This window comes from Aspergillus mulundensis, assembly GCF_003369625.1.
Source record: "Aspergillus mulundensis strain DSM 5745 chromosome Unknown scaffold_1, whole genome shotgun sequence".
Taxonomy (NCBI): domain Eukaryota; kingdom Fungi; phylum Ascomycota; class Eurotiomycetes; order Eurotiales; family Aspergillaceae; genus Aspergillus; species Aspergillus mulundensis.
Window position 1 is genome coordinate 2,176,829 of NW_020797889.1, and position 23,721 is coordinate 2,200,549.

The following is a 23,721-nucleotide window of genomic DNA, read 5'->3' on the forward strand; positions in this document are numbered from 1 at the left end:
GACCATGGCAAAGGCTACACAAGGCCATTGTTCGATACTCAATCATTGGACGAAGAGAGGCGGAGAGCCTAGGGTACTCGGCCAGCCGGCTATACCTGGCGAACCCCTCAATGCTCTCCAGCCATAAGTACAAGTGGAGATGGACCGAGGTCAACAAAGAGATCACCACTCACCCAAGGATACAATCACACCAGCATGTCAAGCGAGCAAGCGAAACGTCCAGTGCGAGTTGCAAACTGCTCTGGTTATCATGGTATGGCTTTCACTCATTTCTGCATTGAATTTAGGGCTATGTTAATCTTGGCATGCAGGCGATCCGGCGTACGAGATGTATCGCCAGGCAACCCTGGGCGATGTCGACTTCATAACAGGTGATTACCTAGCTGGTAAGCGACTATAACCTTCTTATTTGATAGCATCTCATGGAGTAGAGGTCAATCTCGCCAACAATGCCGATGCCTGGCGCGCCGGAAAGCACCCCGGCTACGAGGAAACAGCATGGGAGGGCATCCAGCAGACCATCGATGTCATTGCAGAGAAAGGCATCAAAGTAGTCATCAACGGCGGCGCACTCGACCCCAAAGCACTCGCACTGAAAGTCCAGGGCCTGGTCCGAGAAAAGAACCTCAATCTTCGTGTCGCATACCTATCCGGAGATGACTTATACGACAGGGTCGGCCCCAACATGCCCACAACCAAAGAGGAACTTCAGCATCTCGACTCAGACAACTCCTCCGCGTCTCCAAACTCTTTGACGTTTGCTTTCCTCCGAGGCACGGCAGAAGGCGAAGCCATACCTATGGTATCAGCGCATGCATACCTTGGAGCGCGTGGGATCGTCCACGGTCTTCGGCGCGGTGCGGACATTATTCTCTGTGGCCGCGTTGCTGACGCCAGTCCTGTCATTGCAGCAGCTTGGTATTGGCATGACTGGGCGCAGACAGACTACGATGAGCTTGCCGGTGCGCTGATTGCAGGCCATCTGATTGAATGCTCTGCGTATGTGACCGGCGGCAACTTCTCCGGTTTTGACAAATATGACCTTGACGACTTTGTTGCGCCAGGATTTCCCATTGCTGAGATTGACGCGCACGGGACTTGTGTGATTACCAAGCACCAGGGTACCAAAGGCATGGTCACGGTTGACACAGTGCGGTGTCAGTTCCTGTACGAGTTGCAGGGGACGGTGTACTTGAACAGCGATGTCAATGCCTACATCGGGAACGTGGCCGTTGAGGAAGTAGGAAAGGACCGGTATGTTCCTCCATCTTCAAGCTTTTTCACCCAATCTAACGCTGTTTTCAACAGCATCCGTGTCTCAGGAATCAACGGGTCCGCACCGCCGCCAACAACCAAACTCGCCGTCTTCTACCATGGCGGCTACGAGGCCGAGATCCTTCTCAATGCGACGGGCTACGCTACGTCTAAGAAATGGGACCTACTTGAGAAGCAGATCCGTCGTTTTCTTCCAGACTCAGCGTTGAAGGAGCTTGAGACGCTGGAATTTCAACGGTAACCTTATCATCTCATATATCCAATTCCAACTGCGTGGGACGCAATGAAGACTGACAAGTCCGAAATGTAGAATCGGCACCCCCTCCCCAAACCCAACATCTCAAGCCTCCAGCACAACATACCTCCGCATCTTCATTGCCGCACGCTCACCCCAGGCCGTGGACGCAGTAGGGCTAGCGCTGAGAAGCGTCTCACTGAAGCATTTCTCCGGTAGCCCTTCCAATCATCCCACTCCCTTCAACAGACCAACTAACCATATTCGCAGGCTTCCACAGCACCCTCGACATGCGCACCGCAATCCCCCGCCCCTTCCTAGCATACTATCCCGCCCTAATCGCGCAATCAGATCTCGACGAGAAAATCAACATCCTCAACGCCGACAACACAATCACAGCCCTTGACACCGGCCACCCACCAACCTATGCACCCCTCCAGCCGCGCGAGAACTACGACCCGCCTTCATCTTCGTCTTCTATCTATGAGACTCTCCTGGACCTCAACGGTCCAAGCAAGCAAGTAAAGCTAGGCGATATCGCCCTCGCGCGCTCAGGCGATAAAGGCGGGAACCTGAATATAGGCTTCTTCGTCCCGTCTTCTCTCCCGGGTTTAACACGGGGTAAACAGAGGCAGGAACAGCTTACCCTCTGGCTCCGGCACTACCTTACGACCGCTCGAATGCGCGCCCTGCTTGGTGAGGACTGGCGCGATGAGTACTTCATTGAGCGGGTTGAGTTCCCGGTTATTGGGGCGGTGCATTTTGTTGTCTATGGGATTTTGGGACGCGGGGTTTCGAGTTCGAGTCGGTTGGATGGGTTTGGGAAGGGGGTTGCGGATTGGATACGGGATGTGCTGGTTGATGTGCCTGTTTCTTTGCTGGGATGATTGGGTGGATATGTCTATGTTTGTTGTTGATATGTACATTTCATTCAGTGCCAGCTATTCACCTAGCAAGGGCAGACAAGCAAGCATGTTCTGCACGGCGGTCGAGGCTAAATCTGCTGGTCCAGACATGGCTGCAGCTTCACGACACGTACGCCCAATTTCTTCGTGGTTCTCTTTCCCCTTCGAGGTTGCCTCGGGAGAATCAGATACTCTGGCTGTTCCTGAAGTTTGAGACTGAGGACTCCCTGCAAGTTTGCTTCCAGTTCTATGATCAACTCCGAGTCCAAGCCTACTACTCCCACATCCGAAATTACTGCTACTACTAGGCGTGCCAGTATCAGCATCAGCGGTGGTAGTAGTCTGTGGAGAATCCCCCTCCAACTCTGTCTCTCCAAAGTAAACCCAGAAGTAGTCTTCTGTCCATTTAGGGCTCGTCGGGTCCTCGGTTGCATTGTCGCCAGTGTAAACCATGTTCGTGTCTCGGGGTGTGTTGGCGGCAGCGATATCGGTATACGTGACCGGCACAGCTTGTGGTGGCGGTAGCGACGACATAGAACAGATCGAAGTTTGCGAGTATGTTCGCGCATGTCTTTGTTGCGACTGAGACTGGATGGCCGGGGTAGGATAAATCGCATTCTCCCCCGGGGAGCTTCGCAACGACATGAATTCATCCACGTACCGCAACAAGCGGATGTATTCCGTGAGTTTGAGCTGGAAGAGATCGGGATAGTAGCTTAAAGCGTTGCTTGGGCTTTCGATAAGGGATGCGTTCAGGATGAGGCCGTTGCTTTCTCCGCCATTTTTATCGCTAGTGGTGGCAATATCACCGGCACTGGCAATTGATGAAGATGATGACTGCAAAAGTGGTGTCTTAATTGCAGGCCGACATAACTCCAGCGCTTTCCAGGACACGGCTAGAATCAGTCTCGTGTAATATTGGCTGCGGAAGAAGCGGAAGGCCTCGGTGAAGAACACGAGCATGAGTTCGTGGAGCTCTTTGTCTTCGGGCGATGGGGTGAGCTGTGTTTGGATACTGAGCAGGATTTGGGGGAAGAGGGTGTATGCCACGCTGTGGAATTAGGGTTATCAGTTTGTATAGATCAAGTGCTTGGACTTCGAGGACATACGCGCTTATGGGCAGTTTATCAGCAACTCCGTTCAGAATGAGCTGCTTTACATTGTGAGCTGTTGATCGTATGGCTGTTGCGAGGTCGACGCGGCAGGATTCAATGCGGGACATGTCCGTTTCGTCTGTTAGGTAGGCGTTGTGGCCGATAAGGAGGCATATACGGTTGCAGAGGGCGATGCGAGCGGATCTGTACGGTTTAGTTTGTAACCTTGATTTGGTAAGAAGTAGGCAGGCATACTGGAAGTATATGGCGCAAAGGTTGGTATAAAGTGTTAGCGAAGGATGGATATAGTACTCCTTCCCATCTGGATTCGCCACCCAGCTGATCTCCCACTCTAACAAGCCAAACTTGGTTTCTTCGAGTCTGTTCAGTTGCGCTCGCCGATCCGCTAGGCTAAGCGGCATGTTCTGGGTTGTTGGATAAACGAGCATGATCAGGTCCGTGACCGCAACGACAAGATGACATAGGCTGGCGAGAACGCGGCAGAGTGCGATCTTTGCGTCAGGGTTATACACCTCGGAGCTCAGGCACTCCTCTTCTAGATCTTGAAATGACAACCCCTCTTGCAGTTGAAGGTCGAACTCGTCCGGAGTGATTTGAATCGGACGACGCATGCCGAGCGAGATGATTCGGTCTCGAATCATGCAGCACCACCAAAGGCGCTTAAGGTCAGATACCTTGCGTCCTGAGCCCAGTTGTGGCATCTGGTGGTATAGATGTGCTTGTTCCCTCTTCGCGTAGCGGATTGCTATGCGTAGCCATTTGGAGTTGGTAGAACGTTCGGCATCGGTAGAGTACCAGGTCAGGAGGAGACATGCTTGAGAAATGACCAGACGGTCTTTTTCAACGCCGCTTTCATAGAGGCGCTGTCAAGTCAGCTTACATCTGTTTAATGGGGTTGTGGATGTACCTTTGCCCGTCGGTAGAGGTCGTCCCGTGCAGATATCAGAGAGTCATACCCGCACTCTTTAGCGGCTTCGATGGGAACGAACTGCGTCATGAGCAACGTTCAAACTTCGGGGGACTTAGGGCTTACCGGGCTGGCCGCGAAGAGCATTGTCTGGAATAGCAAAGTCGAAATTTTGCCAGCACTTGCATCCAGACTCCGGTACTTCCTCCAGAATACGGCCTCGTCTACGACGGGAAGGAAAGGGTGCACATATAGAAAGTAATGGTTCACGAAGACGTCTAGAACCTCTTGAATGGGCACTTTAAGCGCCGTCTGTGCTTTAACAAAAGTCAAGTTATCTTGGTCTGGGGCAGGTGTTGGGTAGGCATGTTCGCGTTCCTTCGCAATAGCCCTGAACAGCTGCTTCTCCTTATCCCGCTTTCCCGAGTGCAACGTACATGGTCGAGCATCGAGACGGCAATTTGTACAGGGAAAGCCAGTGATGGAGCCGTCGCAGCGGACCTTGCGGGAGTGACAGCGAGTACAGGCACGAGCAGCGCGCCTAGAGCGAGGATTGTCTTTCCTGGGTTGCGACGACATGTTGATGTGGGTTGAAGTGAAAAAGCGAGTGGGAAAGTCAAGTCAAGTAAAGACCAGGATTGCGGGGAAACAAGCTAAAGAAAAGGAATCTGGGGACTCCGCAAAGGATCAGCCACAATCGACCATGCTCCGTAAGCCGGATTTATGGAGATAACGCTCTTGTTGCCAGAGCTGAAGCCTGGAAAGCTTACCTGGCATCTCCGGTCCATGATTTCACTTGTCGCCTGATAAATTGGGGATCTGCTGGGTGTAGATCGTCAGTTGTTGGGAGTGGGAGTGGGAGTGGGACGCTGCGCCGTTACGTCGAGGCCTGAGGGAGACTCGCTGACTCTCCAGATGGAAACTGGGGCGCCACCGTCCCACTTGGAGTCTGGACCGTGCATGGGATTGGGATTGGGGATTCAAGTTATGCAGACCTTAGACCGGCTTTGGGATTCCGGTCATCCGGTCGATGTAGATAAATTGTCCAGTCAAATGAAAGAGGAAGCGAGGGATCCGAGATCTGTGCAGGCATTGGAATTCGGACTGAAGCCAAGTCAGAGTGCTTGGTTGCAACTTGTCTATGTAACTGGCTGGTCATTTCTATTTGGTTGGAGCCTGATCGTCAACCCCGAGAATAATCGACATGATCTACCTCCTCCTCCACCAAGGGAGATCTTCCCTCTCTTCCACACAGACGGACTAGCATATCCTCAATCTCGTCAGACCAACGCATATCGCCACCATCGTCTCGAAGCTACAAGATGTCCAGATTGCAAATACCGCTGTCAATGCCATACCGACCCCAAGGGCCTTTACAGTGCTCAGCAAGACATCTGACATTCCACAGGTCGTTCCTTCCCTTCTCGGCCCAGGACCATTTTTCTACCTCGAGCTGTATTTCCCAAGCGATAGGCGGGCCGGTACCTGGTTAGGTTTAAAAGCTCCGAGTCTTCGACCAAAGGTAAGAACAGGTGAGTATGGGAGCAGGATGGGAGCGGCATCTTGGAACACTTTCCGAGACAAAGAAAGAGAAAGTTGCACTAGTCGCCGGGCTTTCCTCCACCTGCTGCTTCTTATTAAGAATAATAAGAAACCCCCCTGCCGCGCAGGGGCTTTGTGTCACTTATCTATCCTCGAGTGAAAGAACAATTCGATCCGCAGGGCAGGTCAATCCGATCCCCGAGTATCTGGCCGAGTCGCGGGTGGCGGCGTCGAACCTTTTATGAGCATTCCAATTCCCTTAGTGCCTATCTCGACAGGACCACAGCTATGGGCTGAACTACGCCTGCATCGGAACGGATTGGCCGTGGATGACATTCTGATGATTTGGGCTGGCACGGAACCCCAGCGCGGCTTGGAAGTTGTTATGCTGAGAGGCGAACATATTGCGGGTATTGGTATTCGGGACTGGCCTTTGTGGCCGTATGGGGAGTGACTATTATCATGGCATGGGGCTTGTCCTGTCTGCCGATCCAGTGGTACTGGGACCCGTCTACACCGGGATGCCAGGACCACCCTGCACGCACCTGGTACGATTCTTTTAAAAACCTTGCTTTGGAGGCATGGATCTTGGTGCTCGGGCTCCTCTAATTATGCGAATGCGGATACCCATGAGGAGGAAGATCGAACTTGGCTGCCTATTCATGGTCGGCTCAGGGTATGTTTGCTGGCGCTTCTTCTTCCTCTCCCCTTCTCTTTCTCCCCGTCTTACTCTAAATGGCAGCTGAAGCTCGCTCGCTCGTGCCATAGGACCTGCGCCATCAGTGCGGCCCGTACCGCTCTTGTTAGAGCTGCAACCTCTCCAGACATCATCTGTAAGCATACCGTGGTCCCGGGCGGATAACGTTCTGTATTGCCCTGGCATTCTCCCTCTACATCCATCCTTCCATCCCAGCCCTAGTCCCCTTCTTCCTGATCCTCGGCACATCCATCACGACACCACTCGGTTTCTTCTTGGACACCTCTCCCTCCGTGCCTTTGTGGTATGACCTCTTCGATTGTCACAAAGCATCAAGAGTCCGTCCATCCAGCATGAATTCGGCATCAGAGTGAATCGAACAATGGTCAAGCCGGCTCGAGCTTCAGCAGTACGTAGCTATGCAATCACGAGCTCCAAAACAACCAGGCTCAATTAAGCACTGCATTGTCCAGTCCGAACACCAAATTGAATAGAAAGGCGGCTACTGTAGGTAAGTAAGTAAGGAATACGTCGTGATGCCCGCAACTAAATGGATGGAAGAAAGGCATTCAATCAAAGCAATCCGAACTAAACAATAATAAATAAATCAACATAATAATAACAACATCGAAACGAGGTATGGCCCTTTGAACCACCAGCTCGAAGGATACTGAAGAACGTACAAAATCAAGTGAAGTTAAGTACACGACAGCCTCAACGCCAGATTAGATGCCGCTAAACGACTTGTAAGTATAAGTGAATGTAACGGACATGCCGCTGTAGATAGAAGGTAAATAGAGAATCAGAGAGGCGAGACCAGACTAGCATTTGTGCATCAACGTGTTCGTCGGCCAGTCATATCCAGCGTCGGTCCTGGAGGAAATAAATCCAATTAGCTAGTGATCAAGGGTAACTATCCGCATGGGACAGTGAGAATAAACATACCATGTCGTCTTATTATAATTCGTATACGCTCTCGGATGCTCCTCGATATACCCCGTCGTCTCCCAACCTGGTGGATCACAAGTAACACTAACCTCATCCGGATCCTGATAGATGCGAATATAATCAAAGCGCATATACGCCGGAATCTGCTTCTTGATATCATCATCGATGGGCGCAAAGTTCCACGCCATGCCCAGATTCATGACGACGGCCAGCGGCTCCAGCGGAATAACGCGCTGGCCCACGTTCCCGTTGGGGCCAATGGCGCGCCCGTCAAGCGTCCATGTTTTTTCGGGACCGACGAACCAGGTTACACTGCCTTGGATGCCCGGAGTGTATTCGAAGGCGTAGGTTTGGTATGCTTTGCCGTTGTACCAGTCGTTGTTGAGGTTTGTGAGGCCCGACATGGCTTGTTGGTAGGGGCCGCCGCGGTACGAGTTTATTTGGGTTACGTTTTGGTCGTAGACGGCGGTGTAGTCTGTACAGTTGATTAGCCTAGTTTTGTGTTTGGGTTGATTGCTTGGGAGCGTGGTATAGAGGGTAAGATATACTCACCATAATCAGGCATATACCAGATATCAAACGGAGCCATCTGCAAACTCTGAGACACGGAGCCAACCATCGTGGCACCATCACCATTTAATGGCGAAACACTAGCCTCGATCACATCTATTTCAGGCGCAGAGCGAGACCGTCCAGGGCTGGGATGGTCCGAGTCAGGACAAGTACACGCCGGCAACCGCATGCCCGGAAGCCAATTGATCCCATCCGGGGAACTCTGGTTCGGCGTGATCCCGGCATCGCACTCATCATAATAGCTGTACGGCCACATGCCCTCCGTGGTTGCGGCATAGCCCGGTCGTCCCAAGTTCCCCATTGCCCAGAACCCCGGCCAGAAACCAGACGTCTCGCCGTCGCCGGGGAGCGAGATACTTGCTTCTAGTCGACCGCCGGAGAAGCAGAGCTTGTTCCAGCTTTGGACCATGCCGGAGCGGTATTTCATTTCGTGGTTGGGGAAGGCGTCGAAGCGGATTTCGAGGACGCCATCGCGGGTTGTTACGGAGTCGGGGTCGTACCACTGGTTTACTCTGTTAGGGCCTGACGGTAGGGTGCACGTTTGACCAACCTCCAAATCTTCCGTTACGCCGTACCAGATGTCTACGGCTTGGTAGTAGGGGTCGTCGCCATCGTAAAATGTACGTCCTGGAGTGTTGAACTCGTCCGAGAACTAGACATGTCAGGGCGGGTTATATAAACCATAGCCCTAAATTGACTTACCACAAGCTTCCATTCCTTCCCGTCCGCCGACATTTTCGAATGCGCCGACTCCGGGGTATCAGGGTCTATCAAGCCCCTGCGTATATTAGACAGTAGAGGCCGATCCCCAACATCAAGACATAATGTGTCTCCCGGAGTGCAACCCGACTTCGTCTTTTCAAACCCTTTCAACGCCATACTAACCCTTCAGTCAGTCCACAAACTTGAAAGACGATGGAGACCGAACACCTACACAACAGGATACCCGACAAACAGCACCAAGAATCCAATCGTCAGCAGCACCAACCCTCCCACATTGATCATACCCCGCTTATTCCAGATGTCGCACTCTCGCTCCCCATCGCCCGGATCAGGATTATGCAGGTAATCATCCTTCTCCACATCCTCCGGAAACAGCAGCAGCCCGTCCGTCGGCGTGACATTATACTTCTCCGTCACTGTTTGCGTATTTAGATCATCGCCCTCACTCTCTGCACGCGAACGTGAACGTGAGCGCGAGGTGTTGATTCCCCCCTTTGTAGAAAAGGTGCCTACCGAGCTCCAGCTTGCGCGTCGCAATGAGAGAAGAGACAAATGAGGCGACCTCACATCTTCACCAGCTGATCGCTGTCTCTGCATCTGCGGCCGCGGCGGTATCAAGAATTCTGTTGAGCCTTGGTGATTGAATGATGAGTATACTGTTAGGAGCGTGCCTGTTGAGTGGAGCGAGTCCGTTCGTGGTGTTAGAGGGCGTGCATTGGCTCCGGCTCCGATTACGCCGTGCCTTAAAATAACTGGAGGGAGGGAGCTGGCGTCCTCATCAGCGAGGACGTCGTGTTGCTCCGAGTTGAGGCGGATATGGGGTGTTTCCCGGGAGGGGAGTTCTGGGGAGGGTTCGGACATGGTGTCTGTGCTGTGTCTTTGGATGTGCCGCGCGTATTCCGTTTCAATGCCACCTCTTCTTCGATCCAGCAGTTATTCCATGTGTCGATTCTGTATTAACCCGTGTCTGGTAGCGACAATGACGGCCGTTCTCGTCAAACTCGAGGTATGATCCCAATGAACTCTGTCGACGTAACTGTCAACGAACAACTAAATAATGGCGTGACTCATTCAATGCTGCAGAACCAAAGCAGTACAATGCTAGGTAGTACTATGACTGGCAGCAGCGCGCTTGTTGTTGCAATTGCAGCGAAAGAACGGCGTAATCACTCGAGAACCGGACAATGCTAGTCCAAGAGCGAAAGGAGAGTCCCATACTAGGGAAAACAAGAACAAACAGAATGGAGGGACAAGAATGGAGCGGCGACGGAGGGCGAGAATGAACGAGCGAGGAAGCCTGGCTGGCTTTGGATGGGGTCAGTGAGGGAAGGGATGGAAGATTGGGAGCCCCTCCAAAAGTGGCAGGAATGGACGCCTCTTGACATTTTTGGCTTTGTTATTTTGGGAGTCAGTGCGCATTGTGAAAGTAGTATTATTTTGGTAGAATCCAGGCAGTCCAGGCATTGCTAGGAGTAGCCTACGGATACTCCTGTATGCGCAACCCTCCAGGTCAAGGCAGGCCTGGGCCAACTGGAGGAATGCTTGGGGCGAAACGAACCCTTGAGTCCTTGATTGCGCATTTGCAAAGAATCTAGTGATTTACTTGCAGGATAGAGGTAAAGCCTTCCAAATTACCATGGGGAACTGATGGCGCTGCAGGTGCGGATCAGATTGAGGCTCCTACTTCATGCAACAATTAGCCAGCCTCGCGATATCCCTACCGTGGTGCACTGTACCATTATCCAGATGCGATCAGTCTTCTACAGAGTAGACAGACATACAGTGATACAAGATGAAGAATGGACGCGAAATCTCGTTGCTACAAGAAACCCGACAAGAATGCGATGGCCTATATCCATGGCGTCTGTCTGGCATGTCATTTCCAAACAACTAGAACAAAAAGAAAAAATGCATCACAGCCATGGAAAAGAGATAATAATCAAATATTAGAGATTAGAGAAAAAAAGAGCCACCTACATCACAATCTAGCTCTCAATCGCCTTCGCCCTCAACCCAACAAGCAACCCCGCCTCACTATCCAACGCCGTTATATAGTACTCAATCCTGGATGTTCCAACCTCCGCGCGATAGATCTTCACCTCAACCGCCGAGTCATCGCCCTGCGTGCTCTCAACGGCGGCAGCACGCACAGCCTTAAGCACAGAAGCATACTGGTTCCTCGGGTCGAACGAGGAAGGCGATAACGTCTCAATGGAGTCGGAGAGGTCTGTGTTGATGGAGATGAGTTTCGAGAAGGTTGCTGGATAAAACGGAGCGGAATAAGTTAGCATCGGGGGGTCATCATTGTAATTGGACATTGTAGAAAGATGCATGGTGGGCAACTTACAGGCATCAGGCCACACGCCCCTCTGCGCGCCCTCCCATCTCAGCGCAACAGGCTCAAACGGCTCGTCGGTGTCCGAGATGTAGTATGCGTCGACGGAGGTAAGCGGGGTAGGGACCTTGACGTCGACGTCGACGGTCTCTGTGCGGGCTTGCTGGGTGGTAGTTGCTGGTTGTGAGCGGCCGCTGTCGAGGTCTGCGTTTGCCTTGTTCAGGAAGGCCATGTAGTCGTTGTCGGAGGACATGGTGCGGGTTGTTGATAGTGGTGATGTGGGTTGATGAATGTAAGTTGTTGTTCTGGATACAGCGTGGGCACTTGTAATTCGGAATTGTGTTCCTAACTGAGTAGATGTGAGGTTTGAGTAATGTTGAGTTGATGAGGAGACCTGGCGCAGGATTGTGGCTGGCTTTAAATGTGATGAAGCGAAAGAGGGACGGAGGTGATCAATGACGCAATGGGCCTTGCGGGAGCACTGCCACCTGCGCATGTTGACAAACGACGGAAAGCGTGAGTAATATGTAGGCGAGATGTTATAGAAAAAGTGGACTAGTAAGTAAATCAAGAAGAATTACTGGTCTGCCTTGTTGATTGTTCAAGGATGCTTGAGATCGCCAGGCGGGAACTGCAGGATTTTCAACCAGCTCCGCCGTGACTACGAGATCTACGATATACATTTCAGGTTACAGCGGAGAGTACGATTCTAGAACATACTCGCGGTCGTTCGCAAAGTAGCTATTCTACGGAGAGAATGGTTTACAGGAAAAAAAGGTTGAAGTATTCGCTTTTTTATTGAGACGCATAATAAATTGTACTACACCAAGCCATAATCTCCGTAAACACCTTAAGCAGAAGTAACGAGGTCCTTCTTGAGGGTACCCATGAAAGCGCGCTTCTCCTCGGGGGTCTGGAAAGCACCGTGACCGAACTTGGAGGAAGTGTCGATCCACTTGAGATCGATCTTCTCGGTGGCCCTTCGGCTGGTCTGGGGGTAGAGGGTCTTGCGGAGGGTCATGACACGCTTCTTAACACCAGGGATGGAACCCTTGACCATGACGAAGTCGTTCTTGACCTCACCGTAGCGAACGAAGCCACCAAGACTGTGATATCACTGTTAGTAACTGTCCATAAATGTAGGAAAACTTGGATTGTGAGACATACGGAGTGATCTGCTTCTTGGAGACATCGAACTCGGTGGAGGCGTTGGCCTCGTCGGAGCCCTTGCCAATGCGGAAGACCTTGTGGTTGCAAGAGGTACGGTGGTGGTAACCCATCTGACCGGCACGGGCAACGGTCCACTGGACGTGGCTAGGGTGCCAGGCACCGATACAGGCAACCTTGCGGAGACCCTTGTGAGTCTTGCGAGGAAGCTTCTTGGTGCCCCAACGGCTGGTGACACCCTGGAAACCGTGACCCTTGGTGACGGCAATGACATCAATCATCTCGTCCTGCTCGAAGATGGAGTCGATCTCGATGGGCTTCTCGAAGAGGTTGCGGGCGAAGTCAACCTTGTCGGCAACGGAGCCACCGTTGACCTGGATCTCCATAAGGTGGGCCTTCTTCTGCTTGAGGGGAGTCTTGCGGATTTGGGTGTGGGCGAGGACACGGACGACAGTGCAGTACTTCTTGATGCGCTCGAGGTCGCGGGTGATGGAGGCACCGTTCTCCTCGGAGTGCTTCTTGGCGTACTTGGTGAAAGCCTTCTTCTTGCTCTTGTACCAGTTCTTGTAGAAGCGACGCTTGACCTCGTCGCTCAGGTGCTCAGCCCAGACGGTGGCGAGAGAGCGGAGACCACGGGGAGTCTCGATGTAACCGACAACACCGACAGCGATGAGCTAGTAATGGTCAGCACACACAAAAGCTTAACCACTCCACGGAAAATTTTCGAACGTACAGGAGGAGTCTCAATGACGGTGGCAGCCTCGACAACCTCCTTCTTGTGCATCTTGGCACCGGGACGGTCAAGGTCACGGACAACAGTGGTCATACCGGCCTTGTAGCCCATGGAGGCCGTCAGGTGGACGGGCTTCTTGGGGTCATCCTTGGGGAAGCTGTCGCAAAAAAATTCAGTATTCGTCCCTTCAATTTCCGATAACAAAATTGTTCGCTCCAAAACTAACCTCTTGACCCTTCCACGGTGTCTGGCAGCGCGCTTGCGGGGCAGGTAGGCAAGGGAGCCTGAACAATTGTCAGTCAGTACAAATCCCACACACGAAAACCCGTATCTCGAAGGTCGAGGGCGAAAAAGGTGGACGAACCGTGCCGAGGCGCTTCGTACTTCCGGTGACTCCTATTTAGACGAAAATAAATCAGCAATTGTCCATTGAAAAGATCGTCGCTTCATCGAGCAGCGATATACTCACATCTTGACCCTGTTGTCGTTAGTTGTCGAGGAGGTGAGTGAGAGTGTCTATCTCCAGGTTTGGCCGCAAGTCCGATTTTGCAACGCTTAACGAATGTGGGCGCCGTCTAAGCGAGAAGTCTTGGCACTTAGCCCCGTTGGGGCTAGCGCACACCTACGCAGCCTCAGGCATCACGCACGTGCCCACTTGGATCGCTCAATTTTCAAGTATACTGGAATTCCACCTCGAGTCCATGGACTTTTATACTCCGTATCCACAATTCTATTGCCGTATTTGATTTAAGGACTACTAGAATAAACGGATCCAAAAATACAATAGATGATTGTTGCTTGTATTGGACACAATCAGTTCCGACTGTACAATACAACCTCTGGCTAACCTAAGAGTAAACTAACCTAAGGGCTAAAACAGCAAGTGTAGATGCCACCAAAGTAAAAAATGCTAAAACACAGGGAGATTGAAGACAGCTGAAAGAAAGAAATTGTGGGTGGAAACGAAGGTAGGGGGTTTTCTCATAACAAGGGCATCATTCAAATCTTAAATTGTGACATGGAGATAATGCTTTGGCGTGCTCAGACATAATGTTGTGAAGGCCAAAGTCTTAGGCGGCGGCTTCCGACTTGCCAACGCCGTTACTGTTACCATTGGCGCTGCCTGTCCCGCTACCATGAGGGCTACCCTTCACAGCAGCCTTTTTCTCATCATCACCATCGTCATCGTAATCCTCATCGACCTCCATCTTGCGGGCCGCGGGCTCGTGAATTGGAGCTTGTTCGGCCCGAGCATGCTCTTCCTTGACAGGAACTTGGACCTGGACTTGCGTAGTAGGAGGAACAGTGGCGGATCCATTGGCCGGTGTGGGGGCGGTCTCGGCCATTGGCGGAAGGCTGCCACCGGAAGCATGTTGCGGCATGTGCTGAATTGAAGGCAGCGTTTGCGGGTGATGAGCTGCTTCGGAGGGATGGTAGCCTTCATTTGCCCGGCGCTGGTCCTCACGACGAATTTCAGAAGAGCTGCGGCGCTGCATCTCGCCAGGCGAGGGCAAGCGAGTAGGGGATGGAACGCGGCGCCCGATCTGCTCCTCGAGTCTCGACCGATTTTCCTCACTTGCAATCTTCTTGACAGGACCGGAATCAGCTTCCCATTCCCGTCCACGCTTCATGGCCGAGCCAGGACGGTCTTCACGGTCACGCGCAGCCGCCTCAGCAGCAGAGATAGCAGAGGCTGGCGCAGGTGCGCCGCCCGCGATGCCCGCGATGCCCGCGCTATTAGAGCTCTGAACTGCCACACTGGGTCCGTGGTGGTAGTTCTGGTGAGGGTATGTAGATCCAGGAGAAGAGGGCCGCTCGTCACGAATTGGTCTGATTTCTGTGGGTGGTGTGAAAGGACGGTGGTATGGAGGCATAGGGCCGGCAGAGCCAGGCGCACCATTAGGAGCCGGACCAGCTGGAGCAGCACCGGGAGGCAAGGCACCACGGGGAGCGGAAGCGAAGCCAGCACCGCTAGGGGCACGATCAGCAGCCGGTGGAGGAGCATTGGCGAGCTGGGGGAGAGCATGACCAGGAGGATAGACAGCAAGACCAGGTTTGGGCGACCGCACACCGAGCGGACGCGCGCCATCGGGCAAGCCTCGGCCTGGTTCTTGACGAGGACTAGGTTGCTGGATAGCACCGGGGCGGGGTCCGTCGCGAGGATCGAAGCCGTTTGCGACGGGCGCTTGGGCCTGGGATCGAAGGTCGTTGATGTTGCGGTTCCAGGCATCAATTTGCTGAGGAGGAGCAGGGGCCTGAGCAGGCGGTCCTCCTGTCGGAGCAGGAGCTCCCCACTGAGGTGCAGGCGGGGCACCAACACCGGGAGCCTGGTAAGCCTGAGGGTGGACGTCCTGGGGCTGTGGGGCGGGACCGTTGGTTTGGCCGGAGCCTGAGAGCTGGCTTTGCAGAAGTTGCAGGCGAGCCTTGATGTGGACGTTGGTGGGATCCAAGTCAGCGGCACGGCCGTATGCATCAAGCGCATCAGCGATCTGGTTGTTGCAGGACTCGTAAAGAGTTCCCAGGTCATACCACACCTCCGAGATGTAGGGATTCAGGCGGATAGCACGCGAGTATGCATCCAACGCATCGCGGTACTGGTTGATCTGGTAGTACAGGACACCGATCGAGCACCAGAAGGTGGGGTTACGGCCATCACGGTAGACTGCCTGCTGGTAGGCCTCGTAAGCCTTGGGATATTTGGCTTGCGACATGTAGCAGCGACCCAGGAGGTACCAACTCTGGGCATCCGAGTTGTCTGCGCTGACTGATTTCTCGAGATACTCGATGGCTTTCTGCTGGCTCTCGAAGCTACCGCTTTGTTGATGGTACAACCAACCCAGCTGCTGCAACACTTTCGCGTGGTTGGGATCACGGTCCAGAACGCGTCTATAAGCTTGCTGCGCAGCGTCGAACTATAATACTGTCAGAACTCAAGTAACCTTTGTTCAGGATATGCCACTTACGTCTTTTTGCTGCTCGTGCACGTGACCGATCTGAAACCAGATGTCTTCCTCAGTTAGAGGACGTGGGGGATCATTGACAATGTATTTGAAGCACTAAACTAGTCAGGATCCGCTCGTCAAGCAGTAATTGTGCACTTACATCCAAACTCTGGTTGAACTTCTGCTGCTGCTTGTAAATTATGCCCAGGCGGAAATAGATCTCATTGGCCTTCTCGAAGTCGGGGGCCATCCGCATTACTTGGGAGAAGGCTTCTTCCGCGTGGTCGAGAGAACCATAGCGGTCGTAAAGAATACCGATTCCATACCACAGTTTGGGCTCCTATGCCTACGTTAGGAATTGATGAAGAGCCGAACGGTGACAATACTAACCTTAGGGTCGCGCAAGTGGTAAAGCGCTTGTTGGTAGGACGTGTATGCTTCCTGCAAATTATCCATCATGAGATAGCAGTGACCTGAGATGGCACGTTAGTCGTTTGGCGCGCCATTGCTGTTTGCCTACATACCCAAGCTTCCCCATGTTTCTCCGCTGCCAGGATCGAGTTTCAAAATATTCTGAAGGTATTCGATGGCCTTAGGAAACTGCTCTCTCGTTCGAAGGATGCAGGAGATCGCGTTCATAGCAGGAATAGACCACTGGTTGTGCCGTAATGCTTGTTCATACGCATTCATAGCACCATCCAGATCGCCCATCAGTTCAGTCAAGTTGCCTATAGAAAAACAGTCAGTATCTCGATGTTTGCGCCGAGCGCGTCATCGCAGGGCAATCCATACCAATCTGTAGCCAGACCTGCTCATTCAAAGCCGCGATCTTCTGGGCAGTGCTGGGCGGGGGCTTCTGCGCCGGCGACTGCAAAGGCAGATGGCCATTCACTGGGTGAGCAGCTAGGTGCCCATGGTGAGGAGTGACGCCGCCAGTGGGCGACGGCTGGGTGTGAGCCATGGCGTGAGAGGCGGGTTAGAATAAAATCGCAAAGCAGCCAGCCGGTTTCGGATGATAGCGATTAACTTCGCGACACAATGATGCAACCAATCCCCGTGTTACCTGGGTGTCGCACAGCCCCGGTATAGATGGTCGCGCAAGATGGTAACCCAATGACCTTGTGAGCGAGTCGCAACGTTCGTTCCGGAACCAAAACCCCCAAACGTCGGCCTGGCAGCACGTAAGGAGGCAGGTCAGTCGAGCGGTAGAAGGCGTGTCCGATCACCTCGTTCTTGGCAAAAAGGTGGGTAAAATGAATATAAAAACACAAGACAGTGAAGAAGAGAATGAAGAACAGCGAAACTTATAAATGATGAGGCGAAAGATGAAGCGACCAGACAGTGAGGAGATACAGCAGTGGGAGAGCAAGCGAAGTAGAGGCCAAATTGCAATGAAGGGGTTGATGTAGAAGGGGAGGGAGACACAAGAATTGAAGTACGGAGAAGACAAGGTGGGTGAGGGGGGATATAGGACTGAGAAGGGCACAAGACAAAGCAGTCCAAAAGGAGCAGAAAAGAGGCGCCAAAAGGAGGAGAGGAAGAAGAGAGAAGAAGAGCGGGAAGGGATGGGAGAAAGAAAGGTCGAGGGGCTGGCGGCGTCCAAACTCCAAAACCACACCAAAGGACAAACCGCAACCACTACGGTCGATGTCTGATCTTTCAGGCACCTAAAATTAATCAAGAGCAGAAAAGGCAGCTTGACATCCAGGAAGAGTCTAGCTGGTGGGGCCGTCATATCCGCGGTTAAGTGAAGCCTGGCTGGCAATTCTCCGGTGCGGCGCTGACGCCCCAGGTCCGAGGACAGACTCCTTAAAGGCTGCAACCAGTCTCTTCGTCATTACTTTGGGTATACAGACAACTGGGATAGACTACAGCCAAGTATACCTACTATGAGTATGGAGCACCGTATGCACCCCAGCTGGAGCCAAAGATTCGAGCGGCGGCCGCCGCTCGCGTGGACATCCCCATTCCTCTCCATTCCCTTTCCGGAAGGACAAGTTTTCAGTCTGAGATGTGACTGTGTTAAGGAGCTAGCCGACAAAGCGTGTCATGCTGGCAAGCGGGGCACAAATTAATATACGTACTTATGTACTCCGTAGGAGCATGTGGCCCACATTATACGAGGCTTGCCGCCGACGAGCTAGCAAGTACTCCTTGAGTCCTTGGGCTTAGGGGACAAAGGGCCAAAGAAAAAAATGCAAAAATAAAAACATTCCGAGGGCCAGTATCAAGGACCAGCAGTGCGGCGCTAGTGATCCCCAAGATAGCAGTGATACAGTCGCAAAGCCCTCGTCCAGGAAGAGAATCCTCGGGAAATATTATGGACTATTGAGCAGACTCGGCAAAGACAAAGGAGACCTGTTCAGAAAGAAAAAAGAAAGCGCATGGATGGAGTCGAAAACAGGGCAATGTCTGACGACTCGAAGCGCCGGAGCAACAGTGTCAGCCATCCGCCATCCAGGGATGAGGGAATCTGCCCAGCACGAACCCCCAGAGACGAGCTGTGACTCGCCGAGTGGCTTCATGTGGGCTAGACCCACTAGGCTCCACCTTTCCCCGTGCCATTTTTATGATTTAGGCAATTTAATAAAATTAACTAGCGCAAATAATTCATGACGGTCACGGTGGGCCCGCACATCCCTGACTGGGTGTGCGACTCCGGAGTATGCCATAAGCTCAGCCTGCTAAGGGACAGGGCCGGTAAGCTCCCGGCATCCTCCTATAATAAGTGGCCTGCCTAAGAGCAGGGAAGCTGGCATGAGGCGTTTTTCTCACCTCTTATCCGCCCATACATGCCGTAACCGCTGCCCCGCCGAGAGGGCTAGTCTGCTGGCATATTTCCACACATGCTGCAAGCCGCGGAATCGTCCTGGAGCTGGAGCCCGAGGATTTTCGACCCGAGGAGATTGGCACGCTTGCGTGAGTCGTGACTCCACCACTCCAATCTCCACGCTTGGATGGGGCCGGCCCTTCTGCAATCTGCAGTCACAGGCGCCTTGTGCGAAAAAGGCTAAAGCGCCCCCCCAAAAGCAATTTGTCGGATCTATCACCCAGCACCAAAATCCCAGCTGAGCACTGACGGCCGGGATCGTCAGGCTGTTTTCCCCTTCAGCAGGGAAGCGCCGAAGCAGGGACAACGGTGTCTGTCCGTCAAACAACGCTGCATACTCCCGGCAGCTGGAGTGTCCAGCCGACTACCTTATGCGTTGTTTCGCAGATGCATTGTCACCATGATTGATTTTTATTTTTCCGTAGCTTTACGCCTTCGATCGAACTGTTTACAGGAGTAACAATTCGGGCTGTGTGGACTGTGGCCGTGGCCGTGGCCGTGGCTAGAGTCAACTCAGGAGAAACAAGATGAACGGGCCAGAGTGGCACTGTGGCAGACAAAGTTTGGTTGGGGGAGATTGTTCCGTCATGGCGGCATCATGAATCAGATTCATCTTTCAAGCCGCTGGTCGGTGCGGGCGCGGCGCGGCAGCTTAGCTAACCCTACGCTAGACCCGATGCAGCGCCCAGCCACCAGCTCCCATCCAGCTCCAGAGCTCCAGGCCGGCTTAGCTGCCTCAGGCCTGCAGCCACAATCCAACGGACTCTGGCCGGTGGGCCGTTCCCGAGCGCTCCAGGCTGATCTTGATACATCGCCTCAAGTGGAGCGCCCGATCGCTGACTTGCTTTTTCTGTCCAACGCCCTTGCTGCCGGTCGGCACACAACCCATGACCCCTATCGACATGGATGGAGAATTTTGGCAAGACCGACCGAGCCTGCGACAACTTTTACACACTGCCCGTTACCGAGTAATAAGTGCTTATGTTCAGGAACTCGAGTCTCGACAAAGACCTTGTCAGCCTGAATGATGCATGCAGGGCTGATGTGGATGTGGCGCCCGATGACGGAGCAAACCCAATCCACAACCACACAAAGAAATCCCTTCGTCTCGGGTCCGAGGAACGGCCGCCTGGAAGGTTTGAGAGTGAGACTCGTCATCTCATTAATATTATTATTCAGCTGGGCTTGCTCACCACGTTAATGAAGACCCTGAAGATTGAATGACATCTGAAGGAATCCTCCGCATATACTTTGCAGTGAGGTGTGTGTTTCACGTATGCTTTTTTCTGAGTGATAGGTGCAACAGCTGGCAATGGGCACCCGTTCGTTATTACACTCCGGATCATGGGCATGAAGCGACCCATCAGTCAAGATATATATCTGCTGCTTCGCCAACAACACTTCGACGAGATATTTCAGCGAAATATTTCCCTACTCGATCAACTTATCAAGACTATCCAAAGTAAGACGCAGAAGTCCCGTCTTCTTGGGGGATCGGAGATCTGGGCCACGAAAGCCCACCACTTGTCTAAGAGGCGCACGGCAAGCGAAGCCATTCAAGCCACATCACATCATGCGCATTTGCTCTGACACAGAGTACTCCCATTGCCCAAGTATCTCCGTATCCATCTCTTGGCCTATCCCGCGTCGTCTTATCCGAGTACCGGGCCAATGATCTCAATCGAACAGTAAGCAGCGTCAGTGGCTATCAATTGGAGACCTCTCACTGCCCAGTCGTATCTAGGCTCCGCGGTAGTTGAGGGCGGGAACTGAACCCTGCCTCAAAGACATCATGCCATGTTTCCCTCCCTGGCTTCAGAGTTTCTCCGCATGACCGTCTATAGTGCTGGCTACAGCGATTGCGATAATCGGTTATGAAGTATATCTTGCAAAGTCAAATCTCATCGACAGATCATCCACGTCTTCAAGCTGCCTGACGGAGCAGAAAACAGTTGAACCTATTTGTCCTCCCGGGGAGCGTATCCAGGGTTAGCATGAGTCTGGCTAGCCCACCTCTGAACCAAGGATCGATGAAACATATCATAGTTATGATATGACCATAGATGGATGCAGCACGCGATCCCGCCCATGACAAGCTATTGACCTCGGCCAAGGTATCCGGCATATTCCGCTGCAGCACTTCGATCCGATCCGAGAACGGCCGTCATGAACCCAACCATGCCTTGCATCATGTGACCTACCTCTATTTTCACCTCATATAATCTCTATGAAACAGAGGAGACAGATCAATTTGTAAACAGATGTACGTGCTGTCAGGCCGGACTGTGATACCGCAGCACAGCACAGCGCAGCGCAGAACCCCGAAGGCCCAGGTCAAATGCAGTCGGAATCACAATGGATAAGCACAATGACATGGATTCTGATATATACCCTGGGCAGTCAGAATTGGAATCGAACCTACCTCGACCTGGTCCCGAAGTACTTACTTAGCCATTGCAGCGTCACTCGGGGTTTTGCTGCTGCTAGAACCCGTATACAGAACTTATGGATCCGTGCCCTGCTACAGGGCTTGGGACTATAAGGTCAAATGCAGGCGCATTCTGCATCCCGCTGCTTCTGCATGCTTGGAATCTGGAATCAAAATCCTTAATATAGCTTTTATGCTCGCTGTTCCTAGAAATCCTTCTTCTCCGTCGTGACGTTCTGTCAATGACACCCAGACACCAGGTCATTCCGCTAATATATATCGGCGCATATATCCAAACCCAACAAGTCTTCCCAAGTCGAAAACAAGCAAAAGACAGAAAAGCAATCCACAAAGGAAGCAAAGAAGCACCTACCAAGCAAAAGCAAAGCACACGACCCACCCACCGATCTACCCCAGCAAGCAAGCACTGCAAATCTGCAGACTGCACCGAGTCCCACGGACGTCCCAATCCCAATCCCAACGCCAACGCCAACCTTACGCCAACGCCAATGCCCCATGTCATACAGCATGCTGCAGATCGGTCGCGCATCAAATCCATTTCCACCTCCTTGATTCTTCAGACTCAGAAAGTAAGCTCCGGAGCATCCCATCTTCCGGCCCCGGGCCAGCGTTCCCTGTCTTCTGCAGCGTCAGCCAGAAATGCGGGGGGCCTAAAATACCTAATGTGTACCTTTGCTGCTCGCGGTGCGAGAGGGGATCGCCAAACCCAGGAATGTACCCAGGTGGTCTTACTCTTGTTGCAAGTGAGGTTGTAGTCGCACAGCATACGAGGGATGCGCTGCGCTGCGCCGTGCTGTGTCGTGTCAATGTCGTGTCATTGTAATCTGGCCTTGCTTACGTAGAGGATTAGCTGGGTGTGCTGCTGCTGCACTCTGCTGGTGCTGCCTTTCTTCACCGGGGGCTGGAAACTGAAAGAGAGGGAGGGAGGGAGTTGAAATGGGAACCAGTTTTGGTTGTTGATGTAGATGGGCCTGGTGCAGGACTTTGATGAGGGCTTGTAAGGCGATTGCACTGTGTTGTTTCAAGGAATGTTAGTGCGCTTGCTGGGTAGATTGTGGTGGTTATGAGAGGGCAGTACTGTCCTCCGAATGCTAGGTTGTTGTGGGCGGGTGTAGTGACGGACTGAAATCCAGTCGACGCGGATAGAGGCTCTGATAAATTATATAGATGCTTGTTTCATGGATCTTAGGCCAGGCGCCTTGCCAGTGGCGGTGGGGTGAGATCACTGCTTACAAGCTCACTCTGCTACGCTTACCTACGCAGTAGCGCAGTGCTTATGACTACGGAGTACCTAAGTGTGTGACTCGATTGGAATAGTAGCGTTAGGTCAGAAATGATTTCATCTGATCGAATAACCTGGTAGTTTAGTGTGTCTTTATTTGAGGAACTTTGACTTGCCGTCCTATCCAGAAGATCCGTCCTTCAACTCGTTCATTGCCAACAGTAGGAAGACTGGCGATGATATATCGTTAACAACCCGGAAAACGCAGGCATGATTGTGATATTGGAGACATGGGCCCGCTAAAGCTGAAGCGTGTCAAGGTGAGCCTTCATATCCTCATCATGGTTGCTTAGGAGCAGGCAGATGCTATGGTAGTGTAACTCTGCACTTGGTTTCCCTGATACACTTGTACGCTTGGTAGCCCTACGCTGTTAAACGGACCTGGCCTTGCAGCGAAGCCTAAGAGAAGTATCACGACTCTTGTATCTTCTACAACAGACGAGCCTCAAAGACGCGTAGCTCAGACAGCGATAAGCTGGTCAGAGCACATGCTCCGCGAGAAACATTGCTGTCATTGAAGGTTCAGTTGAAGGCTGGCATGCTCAAATTTCATCGCCTGGAATTGATGCTCTCAAAGGGTCGTTGTACTAATATGCTCACAAATAGGTAGCAGCAGCGGTCTTGAGCCCAGACTAGTGAAGCCTAGCCCTTGGACCAACGCCAAATTTTGTAGGCGATGGCCTCGGGCTCACAAGGGACATATTATCCTCATTGAGGACACCTAACCAGCAGGATAATTTATCCTGAATGTATCCTGAATCTGTCACGCAACTGAACTTGAGGTTGTGCTGGCCCATGAGTAAGGAACAATGGATTTCCACGTCGGGCATGCACAAAGAAGCCAAAGAAGGGCCTTCCGTGATCATCGCTGATCTTCATCAAGCCAAGATCAGCTACTCGGAAGACCGGCAGAGCACAAGGGCGGTCTGCCGACGCCGTAAGTCATGGCAAAGATGGGTCGAGTTCACGGCTAATCGGTGATTATCCCGTGTATGGAGAAGACGTGGCACAAGACAGTTGATCACGCCGCACAAGTTCAAGAGCGCCGCCCATGCCGAGCTCG

General features: G+C 52.5%; 6 protein-coding genes across 6 annotated transcripts; 1 reads left to right on the forward strand and 5 right to left on the reverse strand.

Annotated features, from left to right (window-relative positions):
* Positions 1 to 195: 195 nt before the first annotated feature.
* Positions 196 to 2,397, forward strand: DSM5745_02218 (acyclic terpene utilization AtuA family protein; the record flags this gene model as incomplete). The annotated part of the gene is made up of 6 exons (XM_026744234.1): positions 196 to 253; positions 312 to 386; positions 432 to 1,254; positions 1,309 to 1,512; positions 1,586 to 1,725; positions 1,781 to 2,397. The coding sequence occupies 6 exons, from the start codon at positions 196 to 198 to the stop codon at positions 2,395 to 2,397; spliced, it is 1,917 nt and encodes a 638-aa protein (XP_026607397.1).
* A 54-nt stretch (positions 2,398 to 2,451) lies between these two features.
* DSM5745_02219 (putative Zn(II)2Cys6 transcription factor) lies at positions 2,452 to 5,016 on the reverse strand (the record flags this gene model as incomplete). The annotated part of the gene is made up of 5 exons (XM_026744235.1): positions 2,452 to 3,466; positions 3,525 to 3,713; positions 3,765 to 4,393; positions 4,438 to 4,518; positions 4,564 to 5,016. 5 exons carry the CDS (start codon positions 5,014 to 5,016, stop codon positions 2,452 to 2,454), a joined length of 2,367 nt encoding a protein of 788 aa, XP_026607398.1.
* Positions 5,017 to 7,568: 2,552 nt separating this feature from the next.
* On the reverse strand, positions 7,569 to 9,781 carry DSM5745_02220 (SKN1/KRE6 family beta-glucan synthesis-associated protein; the record flags this gene model as incomplete). The annotated part of the gene is made up of 5 exons (XM_026744236.1): positions 7,569 to 7,572; positions 7,622 to 8,099; positions 8,177 to 8,849; positions 8,900 to 9,077; positions 9,132 to 9,781. The coding sequence occupies 5 exons, from the start codon at positions 9,779 to 9,781 to the stop codon at positions 7,569 to 7,571; spliced, it is 1,983 nt and encodes a 660-aa protein (XP_026607399.1).
* Positions 9,782 to 10,905: 1,124 nt separating this feature from the next.
* Positions 10,906 to 11,508, reverse strand: DSM5745_02221 (uncharacterized protein; the record flags this gene model as incomplete). The annotated part of the gene is made up of 2 exons (XM_026744237.1): positions 10,906 to 11,180; positions 11,268 to 11,508. 2 exons carry the CDS (start codon positions 11,506 to 11,508, stop codon positions 10,906 to 10,908), a joined length of 516 nt encoding a protein of 171 aa, XP_026607400.1.
* Positions 11,509 to 12,105: 597 nt separating this feature from the next.
* Positions 12,106 to 13,795, reverse strand: rpL3 (60S ribosomal protein uL3; the record flags this gene model as incomplete). The annotated part of the gene is made up of 6 exons (XM_026744238.1): positions 12,106 to 12,361; positions 12,423 to 13,096; positions 13,156 to 13,312; positions 13,382 to 13,439; positions 13,475 to 13,551; positions 13,782 to 13,795. 6 exons carry the CDS (start codon positions 13,793 to 13,795, stop codon positions 12,106 to 12,108), a joined length of 1,236 nt encoding a protein of 411 aa, XP_026607401.1.
* Positions 13,796 to 14,225: 430 nt separating this feature from the next.
* Positions 14,226 to 17,058, reverse strand: cyc8 (putative transcriptional corepressor Cyc8; the record flags this gene model as incomplete). The annotated part of the gene is made up of 6 exons (XM_026744239.1): positions 14,226 to 16,067; positions 16,119 to 16,211; positions 16,258 to 16,437; positions 16,488 to 16,570; positions 16,622 to 16,825; positions 16,890 to 17,058. 6 exons carry the CDS (start codon positions 17,056 to 17,058, stop codon positions 14,226 to 14,228), a joined length of 2,571 nt encoding a protein of 856 aa, XP_026607402.1.
* Positions 17,059 to 23,721: the final 6,663 nt, after the last annotated feature.